Source organism: Cotesia glomerata, linkage group LG10, assembly GCF_020080835.1.
Source record: "Cotesia glomerata isolate CgM1 linkage group LG10, MPM_Cglom_v2.3, whole genome shotgun sequence".
In the NCBI taxonomy this organism is placed as follows: Eukaryota; Metazoa; Arthropoda; class Insecta; order Hymenoptera; family Braconidae; genus Cotesia; species Cotesia glomerata.
In genome coordinates, this window is record NC_058167.1 from 10,964,009 (window position 1) to 10,990,263 (window position 26,255).

The 26,255-nt window shown below is 25.1% G+C and overlaps 1 protein-coding gene and 1 long non-coding RNA gene across 2 annotated transcripts; one reads left to right on the forward strand and one right to left on the reverse strand.

The window, feature by feature from the left end:
* Positions 1 to 24,670, reverse strand: LOC123273105 (protein naked cuticle). Its single transcript, XM_044740313.1, has 5 exons — positions 24,370 to 24,670; positions 8,799 to 9,217; positions 4,359 to 4,835; positions 3,933 to 4,234; positions 1 to 780 (listed from the first exon to the last, which is right to left on the reverse strand). Exons 1-5 carry the CDS (start codon positions 24,431 to 24,433, stop codon positions 9 to 11), a joined length of 2,034 nt encoding a protein of 677 aa, XP_044596248.1. The 5' UTR covers positions 24,434 to 24,670; the 3' UTR covers positions 1 to 8.
* Positions 10,149 to 16,846, forward strand: LOC123273108. Its single transcript, XR_006511260.1, has 3 exons — positions 10,149 to 10,441; positions 12,416 to 12,548; positions 16,647 to 16,846. It is a non-coding gene; the product is annotated as an uncharacterized LOC123273108 (long non-coding RNA).
* Positions 24,671 to 26,255: the final 1,585 nt, after the last annotated feature.

The window sequence follows — 26,255 nt, forward strand, 5'->3', positions numbered from 1 at the left end:
AAACAATCTCAGACCAGCGGATCAGCATGATAGTGATGATAATGATGATGAATATGTTCATGAACATGTCTACGCCCAGTACTGCTAGTGTTATCATTATCAGGATTTTGTGATGAAAATTCTTGCTCTAGCCAACGAACAACTTGTTGCATTGCTCGTGCTTGTTCTTGTTCCCTAGTTGCATGCTTCAACTGATGTTTTTTGCTGCCCTTGCTGTTATTATTAACCGAAGTCTTTTGCTGTTTCAATGACTGTACATAGTTATGATGTGCATGCTCATTATTACGCTGATTTATGTGATTTTTCTGTATCGACTCGGTATTAAATAAATTATGCCCAACGAGAGTATTGGCAACAGCCGTCGGGGTTGTCATTACCGTTGACTGTAAATTATTGCGATAATGATGCTTATTAGAATTAGAATTAGAATTTGGCTGCTGCTGGTGCTGGTGCTGGTGCTGATGCTGGTGCGTCGGCGTCGTCGCTGTGATTATCGTTGGTACTGTTATATTAGTGTCAATACTACTGGTAAAGTGTGTCGTGTGCGAATGATGATTTTGTATTTTCCGCTGATTATCTCGAGCTTTGGCAGGTAGTTTAGAAAGAGACGTGGCATGATGATGTGAGTACTCTCGAACCGGTTTATGATAGGCCGGAGGAGGTTGACGACTCGCAGACGGTGGTCTACTGCTAGTTTGTACGTACATTGGGCTCATTGGTGAGACACCAGCATAAGGACGTTGAGGAGGCACGCGGAGGTGTTCGCTTTGATGTCGTTTCCTGTTGAGAGTATAATAAATATTAAATATCTTTCGTAGAAATTTTTTTTATCATTCATAATGTAATAAATTATTCATTCTAGATTTTTTTTTATCATTATGCTAAATTTTATATTTATCCTTTATTACTTTTATTAATATAAAAGATAACAATCTGCAGTCACTCTATGCGACTGCCGAAATTTACGGATTATAAATAAGAAAAGTTTTTGGCTTAAATTTTTATTTTATAATTACACTATAGATCATTTTTTTTAATTTTTTAAATAATAGTGTTATTACAGGATCAATTAATAATAATTTAATAGACAAATTTTACAGAATAAATTTATTGAACCAAAAAATTATTTTTAAAAAATTGCACTTATTTTTTTTTTTGTTAATTTTTTTTTTTTGCCATGACTTATTAAAATAATTTACTGGAAAATTGAATAAATTAAAAAAAACATTTTTTTTTTAATTGAAAATTTTTAAAAAATTGCACTTATTATTTTTTTTTTAATTTCTTCATGCCAATTTTTTTTGCCATGATTTATTAAAATAATTTATTAAAAAAAATTTTTTTTCAATCTAAAATTTTTAAAAAATTGCACTTATTTTTTTTTTAATTCTTCATGTCAATTTTTTTAGCCATAACTTATTAAAATAGTTTATTAAACTAAAAAAAAAAATTTTTTTTTTCAATTTAAAATAAAAAAAAAAAATTTTATTTATTAAATAAAATTAAAAAATGGTCAAGTGACTGCTAACTTTAATATTTTTTAATTTAATCAGCTCACTATATTAGCCAGAGTGTGTCTAACAGTATCTGAACTCACCCACTGTAAGTCCATAACCGAGGACATTTTAGTGACTTATTTAGGAGTGATTTCCCAGGCATCAAGGTTATAACTTGCCTTAAAACGTAAGCGGCGCTGGAGCGAACCTCAGAGAACCGAAATATATCTAAATGTCATAATGTGAAAATTTGAAAAATCTTTTGATTCGTTGGGGATCGAACCCGCGCCTTGCCACTTGAGTTATATGAACGGACCAACTGCTAACATCGAGCCCATGGGCCAGTTAATGTTTCATTGATTTTTTTTTTTTTATTATTTTATTTTCCAATGTTCTATTATTTTTTTTTCTGATTACAGTAGACTTAACGCAATGTCATTATATATATTTATTTAAACTAATTGCAATTTTTTAATTACGGATAATGAAGAGACGCTTTATTCATGAAGACAACCACTTACAAATATACTGTTTAAGTTTTTTTAAGTTTATTATTATTTATATAAGAAAAATGTAGGCAGCTAAGTTAATTGGTTTTTTCTGATTTTTGATTTTTCACCAATGCTTAACATATTATTAATTATTATTTAAATAATTAAATACGACAAATAATTAATTTAAATTAATATTATTAAGGAAACATTTTTTTTTCAGTTCCTGTTTTTTGTAGAGAATATTATTTGATAATGCCAAAATTAAAAAATTTTATTAGCGAATAAGTTATTATAGACATTATTACTTAAGAATGTACAAAGAGAATATTTATAAAATAAAGTCTTTTTTAAAAACCAAAAAAAAAGAGGGCAGCTAACTTAAATTTCATTTTTTAATGAAAATTAATGTAGCAAATATTTAATAATTTTTATACTTTATTTAAGAAATAAATTATGGCAAAAATAAATTTGACATGTAGAAATTAAAAGAAATAAAAATGCAATTTTTTTTTAATAATTTTTCAGAAAAAAAATTTGTTAAATAAAATTAAAAAATAATCAAGTGACTGCTAGCTTTAATGTCTTATTCTTTAAATTATATAAATTATTAAAAATATTATAATTATAATTAGTGACTGCTAGCTTTACACTGAGAAAAAAAAATTTTAGTCCGGAAAAAAATTTTTTGGCTCAAGAATCGTTTAAAATAAATTTTGGTTTTTTTGACAAAAAATATCAATATCTATCATGATAATAAAATTGTGGCATTAATTTTGATAGATTAGCAAACGAATAGGCTCAATTCTTGAATTAAACAAAAAATAATTCGATCAATTGAAAATTATCAAGAATATATATCGCGTGATTAATGCAAAAAGAGCGCATAGCTACAGGTTAGTAGGGATCCATGCAAAAAGGGCGCATAAAAAAATTTTTTTTTGCCATTCTTCTTAAAATCACTCGAAACACAAAGATATGTAAAAAAAAAAATTCGAGCATCCTAAAACTAAAAGGGCGCATAAAAAAAAATTTATGTTTTTATATAAAATTTTGATAAATAGCTTCACAAGACATGAAATTAAAAAATTTAATAAATAAAAAAAAATTTCTTAACTACCGGTCCCTATACGATTGTAACTTTATATTTCTCTCTTAGACAAAGAAGAATTTTGAAAAAAAAACACTCTGCTACGTAATAGATTTTTTAATTATCTATTTCATAGCAGAGCGTTTTTTTCGAAATTCTTATTTGTTTAAAAGAAAAACATAAAACTGCAATAGTTTTATAATTATGAGTGCAACAAGGATAATACCGTTTCTTACAGTGAGTGCGACGCGAAAAAAAGAGGAGATCGGCTGTCAAGTACTTAAACAATATTGAAAAAATAATAATTTTAAACTATTTTTATACAAGCAATAGATAAATAAATTAATCGAAAACTAATGAGATTGAAATAATTTTCAAATAAAAAATAAATTACTACAATCACGCATATTTAGCAATTTTTTGAAAATATTTTTAATTGTAATTTTAAAAGAGTGTATGTTTAGTTAGAATATGCCTCTCTCGTGTGACTCTACTGTTTTTTTTTTTTAATTTTTAGGCTAAAAATAAGCATTTTTATGAAATATTTAGAAAAAAAATTTATAGGCCCTTTTAGCTTTAGGTCATAAAATTTTCAAATTCCTAAAGCTAAAAGGGCGCATAATAAGAGACATACGCCCTTTTAGCTTTAGGAAATCGATGCTTCATTTTTAGGCGAAGAATATTTCAACCAGTCGATTGGTGATAAAAAAAAAAGTTATGCGCCCTTTTACCTTTTGGCACACGATATTCTTGTGACAAGAAAATTTTCTCAAGAGTAGTACTTTTTTTTTTCTCAGTGTAATGCCCTATTCTTTCAATTATATAAATTATTAAAAATATTATAATTATAATTACCTAGATGCATGAAAACTGAGGTTATTCTTCTCCATATTAGCTTGAATAATTTCAAGTAACTGTTGCCGTTGCATTGACCCACTGCGCTTACGATGGTTTGTCGTGACTAAAGGTGTAAATGGTGTTACCGTAGGTGAAAAATCGCTGTCATCACTGACATCACCTTCGGAGCTGTTTGAGTAAGGAGTTGGTACATGAACAGATCCGCCACCCACGCGTCTGTGTATTTCTTCTTGCTTAGAAATATTCCCTGGTACATTATCAACGTCTTCTTCGCTGTGCCACGCGGCTACTAATTCTGTCTAAAAAAAAAGTTATAAATTATTAATTAATAACAAACAATAATTATTGCCATCATCATGAAATAATAATAATAATAATAATAATATAGATATGAAAAGATAGTAATTAAATACAAAAGCTTACCTGTGCACGATTACGAAGAATTCTCCGTCTTCGTGGAACCCTACGGCTGGCGTGTGTCGCGTGACTGCACGATTTAACGGGTTTGATGTGACAGCATGACGTACTTGCGTTAACAACACTTGTTGTTGGTAGTAGTACTGTTGGGGTTTTTTTTACAGCAGGAGTTTGTGGTTCTCCAGCATCACCAGCATCACCAGCATCACCAGCAGAAGCAAGAGCACCACCACCGGCGCTGGTAACTCCTCCAGCACCCTCGTCTACATTTTTATCCGGGGACACGGTGAGTTTTACTTTTATAGTTTTACTACCGCATGGTGGTACTTCAATTGACGTACCAAGTGAATCGTAAATGGAAGTAACAAGTCCAGCTATATCGTCTTTAGTTATCTTCCCGTGTCCATCAAAGTCATAAAGTGTAAAAGAAAATTCTTGCCTTCTTCTGTTATCCTCCGCAACAGATACATCACACTCGAATTCCTAAACAGAATAATTATTTTATTATTTTTCTCAGTAACAATAACATTATAGTTTTTTATAAATATTGCACGCCTCATAAGCGGAGCATTGAGGTAGTATTCTACACTCTACATGTTAAAAAAAGCAGTTTTCTTGAAACTAAAATTGATTTATTTTTACTTACATCGCACTTACAGGATAATATGAGGTACTTATATCAAGTGTGGAAAAAAAATGATAATAAATTTAGCAGACATTTAATTTTTTTAATAAAAAAATTGACATGTAGAAATTTTAAAAAATTAAAAATGCAATTTTTTAAAAATAATTTTTTGGGACGAATTTTTTTCTTAAAAAAAAAATTTTAATTCTCTAGTGACTGCTAACTTTAATGTCATAAAAAAAATTGTTAGTGGAAATTTTTAATAGTATTTTTATTGTTTTAATTGGTATGAAAATTAATTTAGCATATATTTAATAATTTAACAAATTTTTATAACAAATAAATTATGTCAAAAAAAATTAGAAAAAAATAGACATGTAGAAATTTTTAATAATTAAAAATGCAATTTTTAAAAAATAATTTTTTGGAACAAATTTATTTGTTAAAAAGAAATTAAAAGACTGTCAAGTGACTGCTAGCTTTAATGTCATTTAATAGAACTTTTTAAAATTGACAGCTGACAGCTAACTTTAGTATTATAAATGATAACATCAAAATAATTTATGTGGCAGGAAAATTGGTAGAAAAAATTAATGATACTGAAGTTAGGCGACAGATGTCAATTTTTTAAATTCTTTTAACAAACCAATTACAATATTAAAAATGCTTCTAAAAATTTTCACTGATAATTTTGTTTTAATGTCTACTTGTGGATTTTTTTGCTAATTTTTTTTATAATAATTTAAAAATTTCTAAAGTCTGTCAACTTCAGTGTTGTAAAAATTATCGTACTAGAATAATTTTTTTTTTTATAATCTAAAGTAACACACTGAGGACTTTTTCAATTAATATGACCGTTCACTGTCGTTTAATTATTATTTATAAAAAACTAAAATACGACTGTATATTTGCATAACTATATACATATATTTTATTATAGTATTTTTATTCCTCACCTTAGAATTATGACGTCACTAAACCATAGCAGAGTATGACATTAAAGTTAGCAGTCACTAGAGAATTTTTTAATTTTTTTTTAACAAAAAAATTTGTTCCAAAAAATTATTCTTAAAAAATTGCATTTTTAATTTTTTAAAATTTCTGCATGTCAATTTTTCTATATTTTTTTTTTACCATAATTTATTTGTTAAAAAAAATTCTAAAAATTATTAAATATCTGCTAAATTTATCATCATTGGCAGAGTTTAAAACACTGAAGTTAACAGACATTAAAAATTTTTTTATAATTTTACAGCAATTAAATTATAATGAAAAAAATTTTTTTAAATTCCACATGCGAAAATAAAAAAAAATGATTAGTGGAAATTTTTAGAAAAAATTTTTTTTTGTAATTGATTTGGGGGCGTCCATTAATTACGTGAGGTGTTCTAGGGGGGCAGTGGATCAAGCTAAATCTTACTAAATCTCACTTAGGGGGGGAGGGGGGATCTTAACAAATATCACGTAATTTTTTCTCTAGCAGAAAACAGTGTAAAATTGCGTGAAAAAGTATTTCTATAATAAAATATGGCCAAATTTGACACAATAGTGTTTGTCGTATTCGTCTGAACCCTGCAGAGCAGCAAAGTAGCGCTCGATTGTTTAATTTGATTATTGATCGATAGGATTCACTAATTTTTTAGGTAGATTTCTTTAGAAATCTATCGGTCTCATGTCGTAATTTTAATAAAATTTTGTCATAATATGTTTAATTATCTTCAATTTAAGCTATTGTTCGTCGACTTTTAATACTTTTTTCAATTTATTTCGTAGTTGAAAAAATTCGAAAAAAATCAAGAATAAATTAAATTTTAGCTTTTATCATCAAATGACTTTTATCTGTAAAAAATCCTATTTTTTAGGTAGATGTCTTTGAATATCTATTTGTTATAGTCAATCTCATGTCGTTATTTGCAAAAATATAATAAAAAATAAATTTCAGGACATTACGGCCTTTTAATAACGTGTTTTTTTCAATATTCAAACAAGAAATCTACCTATCCATATCGGGTGTAGCCGAATGGCGCTTTTTTACACGCTTTATGTTAGCTTCACTTGTATGTCAGTTTGTCAGTATGTCAGTAACTCTTCCTTGGTTCTGGTAGCCGTTTCTCAGGCTCGCTCTCCGAAATCGAACTCTGATTCCCCGTATTTATAATATTTATAAATAATTATTTTTTATTAGCTTCACTTGTATGTCAGTATGTCAGTATGTCAGTATGTAACTCTCCGTGGGTAATTTGCGCGCCTGAATATTTTTGATAATCAACAAATAATAGTTTAAAAAAACTAAAAACACGCTTTTTATAGAAAACCAAACTAAAAAATAGAAAATAAATTTAAATTAAGAATAGTATTAAAAATTTCAATAAATATAAATTAATAATAGTGTAAATAAAAAAAATGTATTTTATTTTAAAAAGCGTGGGTGCTTTTTAAGATATTATCAAAATGATAATCACTCTACTCATATCTGTCAATAAAATATTTATAACTATTGACACCATGCACCTCACGCTTTTTTTAAAATAAAATACATTTTTTTTATTTACACTATTATTAATTTATATTTATTGAAATTTTTAACACTATTCTTAATTTAAATTTATTTTCTATTTTTTAGTTTGGTTTTCTATAAAAAGCGTGTTTTTAGTTTTTTTAAACTATTATTTTTTTTTAGATAGATTTCTTTAGAAATCTATCGGTGGTAGCCGGTCGGTCTCATGTCGTAATTTTAATAAAATTTTGTCATAATATGTTTAATTATCTTCAATTTAAGCTATTGTTCGTCGACTTTTAATACTTTTTTCAATTTATTTCGTAGTTGAAAAAATTCGAAAAAAATCAAGAATAAATTAAATTTTAGCTTTTATCATCAAATGACTTTTATCTGTAAAAAATCCTATTTTTTAGGTAGATGTCTTTGAATATCTATTTGTTATAGTCAATCTCATGTCGTTATTTGCAAAAATATAATAAAAAATAAATTTCAGGACATTACGGCCTTTTAATAACGTGTTTTTTTCAATATTCAAACAAGAAATCTACCTATCCATATCGGGTGTAGCCGAATGGCGCTTTTTTTTCTCAATAATCCAACACGTTTACAGCTAAAACATAAATTTTGAAGAATCTCGCGTGAGATTAGGGGAGGGGGGAGGGAGTTGGGGAAAATCTTACGAAATCTCATCAAGGGGGGGGGGTCAAAAAATTTTCAAAAATGCCTCACGTAATTTATGGACGCCCCCTTTGTTATAAAATTAAAAAAAAAATTGACAGCTGTCAGCTGACTTTACTATCATCAGAGTTTTTTTTATTATTTTAATAAATTTTATTGTGGAAAATGAGATTATGAGGTGTGCACTTTTGGATTTTCCAAACTTTTTAATTTTTAATTTAATATTATTATAAAAATAATTATGTTTAAAGAAAAAGCATTAAATAACAAAAAAATTGTCAAGGCGCTCCGGACATATAATGTATACTAAAAAATGCAAAATTAATTAAAAGAGTAAGAACAGAAATGTGATACTAGTAATTTTGTATAGTATAAGAATTATTATTTGTTATGGAAGATGTAAGGAGTGTGATATACTAGATTAAGTCAAAGATAATATTAGTAAGTGGTTGTAATAAAATAAAATGTAGTGTAGAGAGTGGTGTGTGCTTATAAATAACTAAGAGTGTACCAAAGAAAAATGAGTAAATGTAATATGGTAACAGTTTTGTAAAACACTAAATATGGTGATACAAATAAAATTATATTCTATTCTATTCTATAAAAATAATTATTGAATTTTTTCTAAAATTAAGGTATATACCTCAAAACTAAATTGCCTTGTATTTGATACAGCCGGTTGTTCATAATTATTTGTCGTGGAAGATACAACTGCTGGTGTAGCTGCTGTTATCGTTGGTGAAGACACCGAAGATGATGATGAAACAGGATTATTAATAATAGCTGTTGGTGATACTTTTGCAGATGATGGTGCCAGAATTTCCGGTATTAAAGGTTCTGGCAGCAATGTTTCCGGTATAAAACTACCTACTGGAACTGATGATGATGATGATGATGATGATGATGATGATGTTGGTGCTGATACTGATGGAGAAGATTCTGATGTCGGAGTAGTTGGATTTAATGCCGCTGATGGTGGTAATGATGTGCTGTTGCAGTTAGATGGTACACTTGCTGATAATAATTCTTCAGAGTCACTTCCTTCGGCAATACCTCCAACAACTGTAATAAAAAATATTTATTTATCAGTATAATTAAATATTTAAATAAAAATAAAAATAACTATTGCGCGAAAAATTTGTTTTGCCTCGATTTCGCAACTATTTAATTAATTACACGATTGGTAATCCACGTAGTTTAATTAATTTGCACATCATTCGATAGATAATTTAATGGAGATTAATTCTGTCACTGGTAAAAATTAATTTAAGATAATAGAACTAGAAAAAAATATCAAAATAGTTAAAAGAAAATTCCTGTCAATCAACAGGAATTTTTCCGTTTGAAACACGATAACTTGTGCAAAAATTTACGAATTCAATCAGTTTTTTTTTTTTATTAGCTTATTATCCACTTTGCGGAGATTATCATTGAAGATGTTTTAATGATTATAAAATAATTCAAAGGTTATCTTATTTATCAGTTTAAAACACCGCAAACTATTTAAAATAAAAAAATAAAACAGGTGCAATTGGTTTTTTCTAATTTTTGATTTTTTACCAATGCTTAACATATTATTATTTATTATTTAAATAGTTAAATACTACAAATATTTAATTTTAATTGATATTATTAAGAAAACATATTTTATTTTTTTTTTTTTTCAGTTAATGTTTTTTATAGAGAGCATCATATGATGACCTTATAAAAATTAAAAAATTTTATTAGCGAATATTTATAAAATAAAGTCTTTTTTCAAAACCAAAGAAAAAATGAAAAAATAAAAAAAGAAATTGTATTTCAAAGGAATAAAAAAAAAAAAAAAAAAAAAAAATAAAAAATAGTAAATTGCAAAAGTAATATTTAAATAAATTAAAAAAAAAAAATATTTTTTCAGAACATTAATTGTTTTTTTTTTTTTTTTTATTTATCGAACGAATGAGCATTATAAGTCGTGCACTTTTGGATTTGCCAAACTTTTTATCTTTATGAATTAATTTAAATTGAAAGTTTAACGATGTAGAATCTAGAGGCTGGCTCCAGAGGATGGCATTGAGGATCAAATAAAAATACAATAGATAAGAAATTTAATGCAGAAAAAAGCAAAATAAGAAAATGATAATAAAAAAAAATGAAGAAGGAGGAGAAGTGAAGTGGGATGAAGTAAAATGCAGATTTGTCAAGGTGGACAGAGGCATTTATCGCTCGTCTCGGTTATTTACTATGGTGTCTCGCTTAATCATGCATTATACAGCCGATGCTTTCAGACTCTTTGGACTCTGGATGGTAGGTTATTCTTCGAAATTTTTCCTTGAAGCCTTTCAAGTGGCCGCTCTACCAACTACTCTAAGAGGGTAAAAGCTTGCCGCCTTAGCTTCTAAAATCTCTCCCGCATCGTTCTGTTGTAGTTGTAGTTCTTGTCTTCTGTCCCTCATCCTCATCCTCATCCTCATCCTCATCTTCATCCTCACCTCACTTCGCCTACTCTACCAGTCGATCATCACCTCTCGCTTGCTCACGTTATTTTTTTCACTTATTACGATAAACGCACACATACTGTCTGCTCAGACTTCATACACAGACTACACAACAGCCGTCGTCCGGTGATAAATCAAAGATTATACAACATTTTTCCAACCAGCTTGAGGTATTTCAGGTTCTTCTGTACTGTTTAAAGACACCGACTTCTTTTCAAACTGTCTAGTTTTGTTGTATTTTTGTAACCAATTTCATACAGATCACTTGTTCAAGGACATTATTTTTAAATACCTTTAAATATTTTTCAATGCTACCGATCATTTTTTACGCTTGTAATTTTTTATAATAAAGGTTGCAGCCGACGTTCTTAATTTTGCTTCATTTATCAAATTAGAACTGCAAAATATTTTTTTTTAATTGCACTTGTAGTTTTTCAAATTGATTTTTTTTATCGTTTGTAATAATTATTTTCAATAAAAATAATTATAAAAATTTTTAAATGTCGACTAACTTAATTTTCATTTTCTTAAGATTTTTTACCATTAATTTAGATAATATTAATTAATATAATTTACAAATAATTTAAATACTAAAATTAGCACACTCGAACATTTATTTTTATTTTTCTTTAAAAATAACTTAAGCCTAGAAAATTATTTTAAAAAATTGCATTTATAATTTTTTAAAGTTTCTAAAAATGAAATTTTTTTAAATAAATTTTTCTTGCAATAATTTATAACAGATTACTTGTTCAAGGACATTATTTTTAAATACCTTTAAAAATTTTGCTTCATTTATTGAATTAGAACTAAAAAAAATTTTCTTTAAATTGCACTTACAGTTTTTCAAATTTTTTACAAATGAATTTTTTTTTATTCCTTTGTAATAATTTTTTTCAACGAAAAAAATTCTAAAAATATTTAAATGTTGGCTAACTTAATTTTCATAATTTTTTTTAGGATTTTTTACCACTATTTTATACAAACACTACTTTAGATAATACTAATCAATATAATTTACAAATAATTTAAATACTAAAATTAGCAGACACTTGAAAAAAATTTTTTTTTTTTTTTTAAATAAACTAAGCCTAGAAAATAATAAAAAAAAAATTGCATTTATAATTTTTTGGAGTTTCTAAAAATGAAATTTTTAAAAATAAATTTTTCCTGCCATAATTTATTTCTTAAAAAAAATGATCAGATCTCTCTCAATTTCAGTATCATAAAATAAAAAAATCCTAAGAAAATTTCATAATTATTCATCTAAGATCATACTGATTAAAATAAATTTTTTTTTACCATAAAAAAATCATTAATTTAAAAACTAAATTTTATTTTCAAAACTTCAGAATTTTATTTCACCGGACAATAAATTTCAAACTTTATTTTTATATATAGTCTTCTTTGAACTGTTTTTCTTCAAACACATATAAATGAATAAAAATAAATATATATTATAACTGTGTAAATCTACTAAAAGAACAGTAATAACTCATTGTATAAATATACAATATTGATTGCAGTAAAAATCATTAAAATTGAAAAATAAAGTCTTTAGGTCTAAAACACCTCGATAAATCATTTAAAAAATATCTATTACATACATATAAATATTGTACATCGCCTACTAAAAAAATACATAACATCCTCAGTGTAGGTAATTTATACAAATGCAAATAAACTTAGTATATTACTTAAAATAATATAAAAGTAAAACTTATTTATTTAAAATGTTTCTTGTTATTTATAATTTATTTTTATTAACCCAATGTGCATTCAGAACAGAACGCCGGTGATATCACGACGGCGGCACACATTTTCTTGTACACGTCGAGAAATTCAAGAGTCAGACGAGTAACGCAGCGGGATACCAATAAGAGAAGCTCTACTCAACTCAACTCAGTGTAACCAAAGTACTCTTCTCTATACTACTCTTCTTTACTTATTTGTCGGTGCTGTATGTATATATATGTACTATATATATATATATATATATATATGTGTGTATATATATGTATATATATGTGTGTATATATATATATATATGTATATATATATATATATGTATATATATATATATATATATACATATATATATATATGCTATATATAGCAGCATACATATATATATATATATATATATAGCATATATATATATATATATATATATATATATATATATATATATATATATATATATATATATATATATATCATAAGCATCATACGGAACAGTACAGAACAAAACAGAACATACAGTAGAGTAACTGAGTAGTAAGAGTAGCAAGTAAGAAGAGTTTAACTAAAGAGTACTGAAGAAATACTACCACGTTTCATCTTGTGATATTATATATGCTTCATAACTTTAATACTTTACAGAAGAGAGTAAGTCCAGAGATATAAAATCTAACGGATAAAAATATCCAGGAAGAACAAGTTGCTAATATAAAAAGCAACCAACTTTATTAAATTTTACTCTATTCAGCATATATTAACATGCTTTTTTATTATTCTCATTCTTGGTAGTTTGGGTGCCAAATGACTTCAACTTGACCCCATATTTTATTATATTCATTCGAAAGATTATGATTTTATACATCTATAGAGAAAAAATCAGATTTTTTTTAACACACCGTTTAAGAGATATAATTAATTAAAGTTTTGTAAAAATATACGATCTCTTGTGTCCTTGTTCAATAACTCCGGAAATAGACACTGATAGAAGGATTTTTTTATATTTAAAAAGATTTGTTAATATTTAATAAATGATTTATTAGAGGATAGGTCCTTAACAAATATTTATTAACAGTTAATAAATCATTTATTAGCAGCTAGTTTTTTGTGCTAACCAAATATTTATTACTATTTAATAAACGATTTATTAACATATAAAAAATGATTTACTAACATCTATAAAATGATTTATTAATATTTAAAAAATTCCTCAAAAACATGTTTCAATGTTTTATTTTAATTGTAAAAATTACACAGAATTAGATATTTAATGAAGTAAATGAAAAATGAAATTAAAGGATACAAATAATAAAAAGAGAAATTACAATTAAAAGTTTACAAGAGAAGTATTAAAGAAGTTTACAATTAATTTTTTTATTGCAACCATACATTTAAAATCAAAGTAACTACTGTACAATAATCGATTATCGATTATTGATAAAAATTTTTAAAATTAATTGATAACTTTTCAAGATTAGTATATTTTACAACTTGACCAAACTTTACAACATGTTTAAATCCTTCTGCTTTGATAAATTTTTCGCATAAATCAAGTTGCAATTTTTTCGCTAGAGTAAATAAAATATTTACATCTACGCGTTAAGTACAGCCATCTACCAACACTGACTACCAACAAAATATTTGTTAACTATTAAAAAATCTTATTTGTTGGAAATAAATACTTTTTTCAATACATTAAAGCTTCTTAATAGTTACAAAAATTTTGTTCTCATAAAAAATAGATTTAGTTAATATTAACGAATATTGTTAATAGTAAAAAAATATTTTTTCCACCCAAAAAAATATCTGAAAAAGATTTTAATAAATTGATTTATTAAATACAAACAAATCCTTCTATCAGTGGAGGATTTATAAAAAATCGGCCAACTTGACTCCATAAAAAAACTTTCCAATAGATAGAATAATGTTTCATACATATTATATCAAAATTTGATAACGATTTATCACATAGTTTTAATTTAATTAATTTTTTAATATCAAAAATTAGTTTCTATCTTTGTTGTTTGTCCGAGACATTACTCCCCCATTTTTATCAGGGGAAAAATGGCGACTTCTCGGTGTGCGGCAAATTTGAAATTGAAATATAATCATAAAGTTTTTTTGCATTAAAATAAATTGTTATTAAACATACATTAAAAGTTCACTTAAATTATAGCAGATTTAACATATTGAAGTGATATTTGCAAATTTAAACAATAAATTAACGCCGTCAGCAACTGTTTTAAGTACCAATTTTATATAACTTATAACAGTTGTTATTGTTTTGTGACAGCCCAGTACTTGTTCAATTGATATTTTAATAGTTATATTATTATAATTATTAAACCATAATTATCAATTGAATTTATTCAATTAAATTCTGACTAGAAATAATTTTATATTTTATAAATTTTTTATCTCAGGAATGTGGACAAGATAGGATCACAATAACAAATTACATTATTATTTCTGCGACGTTTCGGTCATTTATTTGACCTTTTTCAGGCATCTGAAAATTTCACATGTTAATAACCAACAACATAACATAACAATTGTTACAAATACAATATTTACCATAATACGAATTCTAACAATCACTATCTTACATTGCACAGTTGCCTTAGTCCTATAAATCTTTACAGAATTAATAAAACTGGTAAATTTATTAATTAAGGTAGTTGTAGCGTGATAGGCATTCCAACAGAAAATTATGAAATTTTTTTTATTGAAAGATAAATATATTAATAATTCACTACCAAAATTTCAGATCAATTGACCGCACCGTTTTTGAGTAATTAATTTTCGAAATTGTATCTTTTACACGTAGAGGTATAGAGAGATGGTAAAGTTAGTATGAAATCTTCCATACCACTCGAGTGGGCCAAAGATTTCATACTAACTTTATCATCTCTCTATACCGCTACGTGTAAAAGATGCAATTTCAAAAATTAATTACTCAAAAACGGTGCGGTCAATTGATCTGAAATTTTGGTAGTGAATTATTACACTGATAGAAGGATTTGTTTATAGTTAAAAATATTTGTTAATATTTAACAAATCATTTATTAGAGACGACTTTTTAGTCCTTAACAAATATTTCTTAGTATTTAAAAAGATTTATTAATATTTAATAAATGAATATCTGATTTATTAAATACAAACAAATCATTTTAAATACTAAGAAATATTTGTTTGATACTAAAAAATGGTCTCTAATAAATGATTTGTTAACTATTAACAAATATTTTTTTAATACAAATAAATCCTTCTATCAGTGTAATATTGAGGTTATAATTGAGGATGATTTTACTTGTATCACTGTAGAGTGTTTTACAAGGGAGGGTGGGGAATTATTGTCTCTCCACTTTTTTCTCCGCAATATAATCTCTCAACCCCGTCATTATAACTCTCAACCACTTTTTCGTCCCCACCCCCCTGCATGTCGGGATTTTTTCATGCCCGACACACATGTGCATAAAGGTGACTGTGGCCGACTTACGCGTTATAATCAGTACCTGCATTTGCATTACGGTCTTAAATAGTATGGAGGTACTTCTATAATGACATTTTACCGCCATAACTATACGGGAAAACCACAGAAAACCCGACCGGTACAGAGGCTGGCAATGAAACGCACATATTCTTAGTTTATAATCATTGAAAAATATTGGTGCGCGCCGGAATCGAACCCTGGTCCCACTCTTTCGAAATGCAGGTACCGAGCCGATTAGGCTATTGCCAACCTTTTAGTGAACTATTAATATATTTATGTTTCAATAAAAAAAATTTCATAATTTTCTGTTGAAATGCCTATCACGCTACAACTACCTTAATTACAAACTCCAGAAATAAAGTCAACACGACACTTATAAAAATTGTTAATTGCATGGCACCAGTTCTTTTATTCACAGTATCATTTATTTTGATAAAGATCATTTCACTTACATTACGCTTCCACCAATTAATTTCTTTGTCTAAAATTTCTACATTTTCAAACGCGAAATTATGATGTTGATCAAAATAATGCGCTGCTAGTGCCGTTTTGTTCTCTTTTACTACGTTAATATTTTATGCTATTTTTCGAGTGATCACTTGCAAAAAAGAAAAAAATAATATCTATTAATTTGACCTCGGATTGCGACGACCAAACTACCTTAAATCTTCTATATTCTTCTTATGCTTCTAAACCTTATGGTTCTTTTTCATTATTCTTATTTGGTATCTTTTTATCCTTCCTCTCTATTTTTATTAAACTATTTTTAATATTTTTTTTTCAGAGAAGGATCCTGCCAGTGATTGACTCACATCAGATGTCTTACATAAGCCACAACAATCCCAGCAATTCACGGAAATAACTTGAAGTAAAAAAATTCCTCAAGCAAAGAGGATCACTCAGATGGAATAAAATAACTTGTTAGTAACTCACAAGTGCATAAACATAAATAAAATCCACTTCATACTTTTTATAGTTGAATTTTTTTAAAATTAAAAATTGTAAAATACTGATTTAATCACCGAAAATTTGACAGTGGACCACAACCAATTGAATATTGAACTCCAGATCTAGGTATTTTCTAAGAACAAGATAATAAAAAATCTAAAAACGAGCAAGTAAGAAGTAAGAGCAGCTAGCAACGGTCGTCAGTCGAAGGCAACACTCTCTTCTTCTCTCTTTCTACTCGGAGCCGCTATTATTGTTGGCTTCCAGGAAGAGAGACCCAACCAAACGCCTCTCTTTTCCTTCTTATTCCACTTGGTGTTCAGTGTTCAGTGTTCAGTGTTCAGTGTTCACTGTTCACTGTTCAGTGTTCACTGTATAGTGTGATGGCCGAGTCTTATACCATCGCCATGCCAATAACTATCTCTTATCTTTCTTCCTCTCAAAGCCTTCATTTAGCTTCTTTCTTTACCTTACTCTTCACAAAGTTGCCTGTCTCTTTCTCTTTTACTCTTGAAAGTCATCCATTCCATCACGCGTCATCTTCTTCGTCGCTCTTCTCAAAGTTTCCTTTTCAATCCATCCACTATTTCATTGAAAAATTCTTGAATAAATTTTAATTTATAATTTTCATTCATCTATTATTAACTTTTATTCAATACACCGATAAGCCGTAACTAAAAAAGAAAATAATAAATGTAAATAAATAAATAGCAGGAAATTAAAATTTCTAGTTATCCTTATCCAGCAATTTACATTTTTTTTTTAATATAATCGATACCAACCGGAACGGACCAAATACTCTACTTCATATTATAGAGCGCAGATAATTTTTATACTAATACTACGATAATAATAATAATAATAATAATTTAATGTATTTATTTACTGGCTATAGGACTAAGTCCCCTGATAGCCAAAAGGTACAAAATATACAAAGATATAAAAAATTATTTATACAGAGGAAAACTATTATACAGAGTGTGCTTTGTCAAAAAGAAATGAAAAAGAAAAAAAAAAACAATATAGAAAGCGCAGAAAGCAAAATGTCTTTAAATAATGTCTCTTCTCGTCATTAATCATAGCAGTTTAGTTAAAATTATGACAGAATTTCATTTAATAATAATAATAAATTTCCAGTTATTATTATTATTATTATTATTATTATTATTATTATCATTTTAACTTCTACTAATTTTTCCGACCGTGATAATATAATTCTTTTTTAACCCTGGCAGGAACGGGTTAAAAAAGAATTATTATTATTATTATTATTATTATTATTATTATTATTATTATTATTATTATTATTATTATTATTATTATTATTATTATTATATAAAAGATTCAAACTGTATAATAAGCTTCCGGAAGATATAAAAAATGAAGATAGACTTCCATACTTCAAAATACAATTAAAAGAATATGTAAAAAATCTATTTTAATGATATATTTTATATTGCGGTTGAAAAATTTTGATTGATTATGTATTATTATTTATATTATAATTATTTTAATGAAAGAAAGATAGCAATTTGCTAAATAAAGAGTATTATTATTATTATTATTATTATTATTGGTTGGTTGGTTGGTTGTCAGTAAAACAAAAGATATATTACAACTGTTGTCTATTTGTATTCAAGATGATCCATAATATTTCAGCTAATTATTTAAATGAACATATAGAATTAATAAGCAATAATCATAATTATAATAACAGCGACTGCAGAAAAATCTATAGTATATCGCGGAGTTGTATGCACAGAAAAAAAAATGTTCTTGAATCAAGTATATATTTTTGAAGAGCTCAATATTGTTGGTTTGAATAGAAAAATTCTTGATTTAAGAAAATTTTTCTTGATTTAAGGAAATTTTACTTAATTCAAGAATTTTTCGTCTTGGTTCAAGACAATTACCCTCTTCAAAATTATATTCTTGGTTCAAGAATGTTTCTCTTGAATCAAGTTAATTTTTTTTTCTGTGTGGCTTAATGAACTACCGAAAATAATAAAAGAACAAAAATCAATTATTATATTTAAGAGATTATTGAAAAATCATGTTAAAACAATGTATTTATAAAAAATATATCCTTAAGCTTTTTTGTACCAAAGAAACAGAATTATAATTGTAAAGAATGTAGCAAATGCTAAATAAACAACTCATTACATTAATATTATTATTATTACTACTATTAAAATGTAATGTTTTATTATTTAGCTTTCGTTATTCATATACAATTTTTACAAATATATTAGTCTTATAAATATAAAACATAACAAATATTAATTAACATTATTCGAAATATCTATGTACAATTTAATATATTCTTTTAAGCGTCTTTTAAAAAATTTTAATCTATCTTTCTCTCTAATATCTGTAGGTAAACCATTATACCATGTGTAATCTTTGTATGTTATTGATTTTTCTACTTTATATGTATTATTATGCCTAATTTTTATTAAAGATTTATTTCGTGTATTATATCCATACTCTTTAACATTATTTTTAATAATAAAAATAATAATAATAATAATAATAATAAATAAATAGTAGTAGTAGTATCAGCAGCAGATCCTTTTTCATCTTTCATTTCTTCTTTTATATTTTCTCTTTTCCTGCTTACGTTGTGTAGCTGTCGGAACGGTATTTCCAATCGAGCGAAAGACCCTAAGGCGGACAATACCATGCCAACAGTTCTATTCTCTTGGCTCTTCCATCCTATTGCTTGTTATATCTCTTCTCTTTCTATTTAGAGTTTTGATGTGATCGAAGAAGCATCGTATCGGGAGTTTGAGTCGGCGAGACGAGACGACGACTAATGTATATATATATATAAACTTAGGGGAGATTTATGCTGGGGAAAAATACGAATAGAATAGAAGGGAGAATTATTATTATTATCATCTTCATCTCGAGGGCGAGTTTTCCTCAATTCTCGTTAGCTGATACTCATTTTCAAACCGTTAAATCTTCCACTCTTCTGTAAGTCTCCATTTGTAAAGTTACTGAAAATAAAAGCTTAAAAAGCGGTTAAGTAGAGAAAGATTTATTATGATTAAAGTACTATATATAAAGTATAAATGAAATCTATATATGCTAAATGTACAGGTGATGAGGAGAAATAAGAAAGAAGAAAAGAAAAAGTATATGTGGAAAAAAGGTGCGGCGACAGTCGGCTTGTTTGCCGGACCATTTTGAAAGGGACCGGAATTTCGAGTAGAGGATTCTCGAGCACGAATTGCGTACCCCAGGAGCTCACCTTCCAACCGCTTACTATTCCAGGAATTTAAGTTAATTACGACCAATTCTACATGTCAGGGTTTGTTTTCCTTTTCATTTTATTTCATTATTGTTTTATTTTATTTTTATTTTTATTTTATCATTATGTCGTGTCACGTCTCTCCTTATTTTATTTACAAACTCTTTAATCCATCTACATTAATTATTTATCTTATTCACAGTTTATTTACATATCTAACTTTCTGTATAGGTATATGTATATTTATATGGGTGTAGTACTCGCGAGATAACGGAGTAACACTAACTGCGGAAGTAAGACACAGTTCATTGACTAGACGGAATGTCGACGGTATATTTACTACAGAGGAACCCTTGATAATAACTACTAACATATTCGGGCGGAAGAAATGTGACGTATAAATAAATTTGAGTAAATAAAAATAAAAATAAAAATAGTTAAAAGCAGAAATGAAAAAATATATTAATTTGAGTGAATAAAAATAAAAATTAAAGCAATTTAAAGAAGAAATTAAAAAAAATATTAATTTGAATAATTTAATAAAAAAATAAAATAATTAAAAGAAGAAATAAAAAATCTATTAATTTGAGTAAAAAAAAAGTTAAAAAATTAAAAGAAATAAAAAAATATAGTAATTGGAGTAAATAAAAATTAAAACAATTTAAAGAAGAAATAAAACAATATATTAATTTGAGTAAATAAAAATAAAAAATAAAATAATTAAAAGAAGAAATAAAAAAATATATTAATTTGAGTGAATAAAAATAAAAAATAAAACAATTAAAAGAAGAAATTAAATAAATATATTAATTTGAGTAATTAAAAATAAAAATTAAAGCAATTTAAAGAAGAAATTAAAAAAAAATATTAATTTGAATAATTCAAAATAAAAAAATAAAATAATTAAAAGAAGAAATAAAAAATCTATTAATTTGAGTAAAAAAAAAGTTAAAAAATTAAAAGAAATAAAAAAATGTAGTAATTGGAGTAAATAAAAATTAAAACAATTTAAAGAAGAAATAAAAAAATATAATAATTTGAGTGAATAAAAATAAAAATTAAAGCAATTTAAAGAAGAAATTAAAAAAAATATTAATTTGAATTCAAAATAAAAAATAAAATAATTAAAAGAAGAAATAAAAAATAAAATAATTAAAAGAAGAAATAAAAAATCTATTAATTAAAAGAAGAAATAAAAAATCTATTAATTTGAGTAAAAAAAAAGTTAAAAAATTAAAAGAAATAAAAAAATATAATAATTGGAGTAAATAAAAATTAAAACAATTTAAAGAAGAAATATAAAAATATATTAATTTGAGTAAATAAAAATAAAATAATTAATAGAAGAAATAAAAAAATATATTAATCTGAATAAATAAAAATAAAAAATAAAACAATTAAAAGAAGAAATTAAATAAATATATTAATTTGAGTAATTAAAAATAAAATAATTAAAAGAAGAAATAAAAAAATCTATTAATTTGAGTAAATAAAAGTAAAATAATTAAAAGAAGAAATAAAAAATATAGATAGATATTTTGCATTGTACAACAGTAAGAACTGTTTTTTACAATTTTTTCATCACAGTTTCTTAAACATAAATCTGCATCTTAATAAATATTTAAAGCTCTGGTTCTAGCTCCACATTTACTTAAATATTTCAAGAAATAAAAAAATATATTAATTTGAGTAATTAAAAATAAAAAATAGATTAATTAAAAGAAGAAATAAAATAAAAATATTAATTTAAGTAAATAAAAATAATTAAAAGAAGAAATAAAAAATAGGTTGCTTAATAATTTAGTAATTAAAAATAAATTATAGTTTGTAAATAAAAAAAATTGTTTTTAGTAAACAAATAAAATCGGTGGCCTTTGACTATACAATGTACAACCCTACTAGTGTACACAGTAGCTAATGAACTTAGACCAAGGGTTGGGCAAAGAGCAAAAGAGGGTAAAAAAGATCTTACTTAGCAACCCCTTTTATTTCTCCCCTCAATTACCGCGAAACGAGCGCGTAGTGTGGCATTACTTTGTGTGGTAAGTTACCCAGAGTGTTTGCATGACAATATGTTGTTTAAAAAGATATAAAAGATTATTTTATACATGAATAAATTTTTTTTCTATCTGCTTTTAACTTTTTATTTTAATATTACGAGTCACGGAGCCAACTTTTAAGAGTTTTAATGGCTTTTGATATTTAAGCTTTTTAAATGCAGATAAAAAATCATGTGTAATGTGTATTTGCATTTAGTTGTTTTGATTATTATTAGTATTATCTTTATAAAGTATTAAAGATCAAAGAGAGCGACGAGAATTAAAAGTAATGTAATGTATATAAGAATGTGCAATGTAAGAGAGAATAATAAAGAATAAAAATAAAGCTAGATATTTGAGACTTCCGGAGTAGAGTAGAGTATAGCAAGAAAGAGAAGAAATAATGTACTGAAGAAAAGATAGAAAGTTATACGTTGTAAGTGTTTTGGTTTAATATTTTGCCAGATGGCAATTGGACGATTAAATTCTTAGTTACTGTTTTATTGTCGGGCGGCAATATTATATTACTAATTTAAGTAAAGTCGATATTGCGAAGCCGGCAATAAATTATTTTAATACAATGTGTATTCAAAAAATTGTCAATTTTTTTTTTTTCCTCACTCTTCTCTTGTAATATAAATATGTAGATTGTAGATTTAGTGTCTGATACTCAACGCCAGACAAAAGACATTAGTTACATTATATTAGTCGTATTTGTGGATCGTGACCTCAATCGATCGATTTGCAGGTCAAGTTTAATATAAATAAATTGAAGATTGAAGATGTTTTTCATCAGCTAGCCTGTAAGTTTTTTTTTAAAATTTTTTTTTATAAACTACGTATTATATGTACATGTGGCTTTTCAGATAAACGACTATCTCTAAAAATAAAAATAATTTTAATTAATGAAAATTAAATTAGCCATCTAAAAATTTTTAGAATTTTTTTTTTATTGAAAAAATTATTACAAAAAAATTTTATTTGTAAAAACCTTTAAAAACTGTAAGTACAATTTTTTAAAAATATTTTTTTGTTCTAATTTAATTATTAAAAAAAAATCAAAAAATTAAAAACGTCTAACTTTAGTATTATTTTTAAAAGAAAATTAAGTTAGCCATCTAAATATTTTTAGAATTTTTTTTTATTAAAAAAATTATTACAAAATAATAAAAAAATTACATTTGTAAAAAACTGTAAGTGCAATTTTTAAAAAATATTTTTTTGTTCTAATTTAATTATTAAAAAAAATTAAAAATTAAAAACGTCTAACTTTAGTATCATTTTCAAATGAAAATTAAGTTAGCCGATATCTGAAAATTTTTAGAATTTTTTTTTATTGAAAAAATTAAAAAAAAAAAATTCATTTGTAAAAAATTGTAAGTGTAATTTTTAAAAAATATTTTTTTGTTCTAATTTAATTATTAAAAAAATAAAAAAATTAAAAACGTCTAACTTTAGTATTATTTTTAAAAGAAAATTAAGTTAGCTATCTAAAAATTTTTAGAATTTTTTATTGAAAAAATTATTACCAAAAAAAATTTCATTTGTAAAAAACTGTAAGTGCAATTTTTTAAAAATATTTTTTTGTTCTAATTTAATTATTAAAAAATTAAAAATGTCGGTTAACTTTAGTATTATTTTTAATTAATGAAAATTAAATTAGTCGACATTTAAAATTTTTTTTATTAACAAAATTATTACAAAAAAATTAAAAAAAAAAATTCAATTTTAAAAAACTTTAAAAATTATAAGTGGCATTTTTTAAAAATAATCTTTAATTCTAATTTAATAATTAAAAAATAACTCCAAAAATTAATAATGTCGGCTAACTTTACATGAAAATTAAGTTAGCCGACATTTAAAAATTTTTAGAATTTTTTTATTATTGAAAAAATGATTAAAAAAAAATTTCACTAGTAAAAAACTTAAAAAATTGTAAGTGCAATTTTAAAAAAATATTTTATTTTAATTTAATTATTAAAAAAAAACTCCAAAAATTAACAATGTCGGCTAACTTTAGTATGAAAATAAATTTATCAGATATTTAATAATTTCTAGATTTCTTTTTAACAAATAAATTATGGCAAAAAAAAAATTGACATGTAGAAATAAAAAAAAATGCAATTTTTTAGAAATTATTTTTTGGAACAAATTAATTTGTTAAAAAAAATTAAAAAATTCTCTAATGACTGCTAAATTTAATGTCATAACTTTAGTATTATTTTTAATTACTGTGATTGATGATTTAAAATAATAAAACTTACCGGAAAAAGGCTTATAGCCAGCGAGAAATCGTGTTCGCCACCACTTGACCAATCCGGTAGCCATGGGACCCTCATAAGATGCTCAAACTGTCGTCACTGTTACTGTATGTTGGACACTTATTTATATTAATAATAATATTGTAATATAAATAATTATTTCCGTCAATATATATCACAAAATATTTATCCAATGTGGTTAAAAAAATAATGACATTTTTTTACAGCTCACAACTAGTTACTTTAAGTAAACACTCACTATTTTTTTTATTATAAAATTATAAATTCTACAGATCACTCACTTGTAACAAACACTTGGTATAAAAATAATTAATCACTGGATTGTTTATCCTGGAACGTCAACACGATATTTAAAAAAAATATATTTTATTTTATTGAGTATCAAATCCACTAATTGCAGTCTTCAGATGAGGTACTGAGTCTTTTTTTTATTTATTAATTAATTATTAGTTGAATAAAATTTAATGGATAATTTAATTATTGTTTTAGGTTGTAGTTTAGTGAGAAAACTCTTACGGGAAGGAGAAATGACATGTTTCTACATCTACGCCCGTGGGTTGACTGGTGCTGGTGTGTGCCCGTGCCGATGCCGAGTCTCAGTTGTGCTGTGTTATGTACTGGTGACTGGATTTTACTACAGACTACAGCTTGCACAGCCATACGGCATACGGCCATAGAGCCTCCAACAACCACGAGAGACGAGAGATCGTCCTCGCCTAAACGCACGTTCCCCGTAATTCCCGCCTCTCCTTCTTTAACCAAACGCCCCACCCTGAACTTAACCAGTACTGTCACTACAGTACCTAGTACCCTTTTATATTATAATATATTAATATATATTATAATATATTAATATATATTATATTAAATAATATATATTAATATATATTATAAATATTAATAAATTAATATTTAATAATAATAATAATAATAATAATAATAATAATAATAATAATTATTATTATTATTATTATTATTATTATTATTATTATTATTAAATTATTTAAATTATTGAAAGGGCAAACTTCAATTATAACGTTTAAAAGACTATTAAAAAATCATATCAGGAGTAATATAAGCACAAAATGATATATGTCTGTGAAAATTGTACCAAAGAAATTTATTTATGTATATTTTATTTCTATTTTTTAAAAATGTTTAAATTGAAAAACGATGTAGCAAACTGCTAAATAAACAACTCATTATTATTATTATTATTATTATTATTATTATTATTATTATTATTATTATTATTATTATTATTATTATTATTATTATTATTATTATTATTATTATTATTATTATTATTATTATTATTATTATTATTACAACCCATTATTATTATTATTATTATTATTATTATTATTATTATTATTATTATTATTATTATTATTATTATTATTATTATTATTATTATTATTATTATATTAATTATTATTAATATTAATAAATATTAATATTAATAAATATTAATATATATTATATCATATATTATATGATTAAAGTTACCAGTCACTAGAGAATTTTTATAAAAATTAATTTAGCATATAAGGTAAAAGCCCCAATATATGATCATGTACCAGTATATGATCACTCCATGTATTTGTATACCTATATTTGTAAATATAGATATACAAATACATGGAGTGATCATATACTGGTACGTGATCATCTATTGGGGCTTTTACCTTATTTAATAATTTTTAAAATTTTAAAGCAAAAAAAAATTAGAAAAAAAAATTGACAATGAAATTTTAAAAAACAAAAAAATGCAATTTTTTTTAATAAGTAATCATTTTTTTGAACAAATTTTTTTGTTCAAAAAAATTAAAAAATTCGTGACATTAAAGTTAGCAGTCACTTAATAA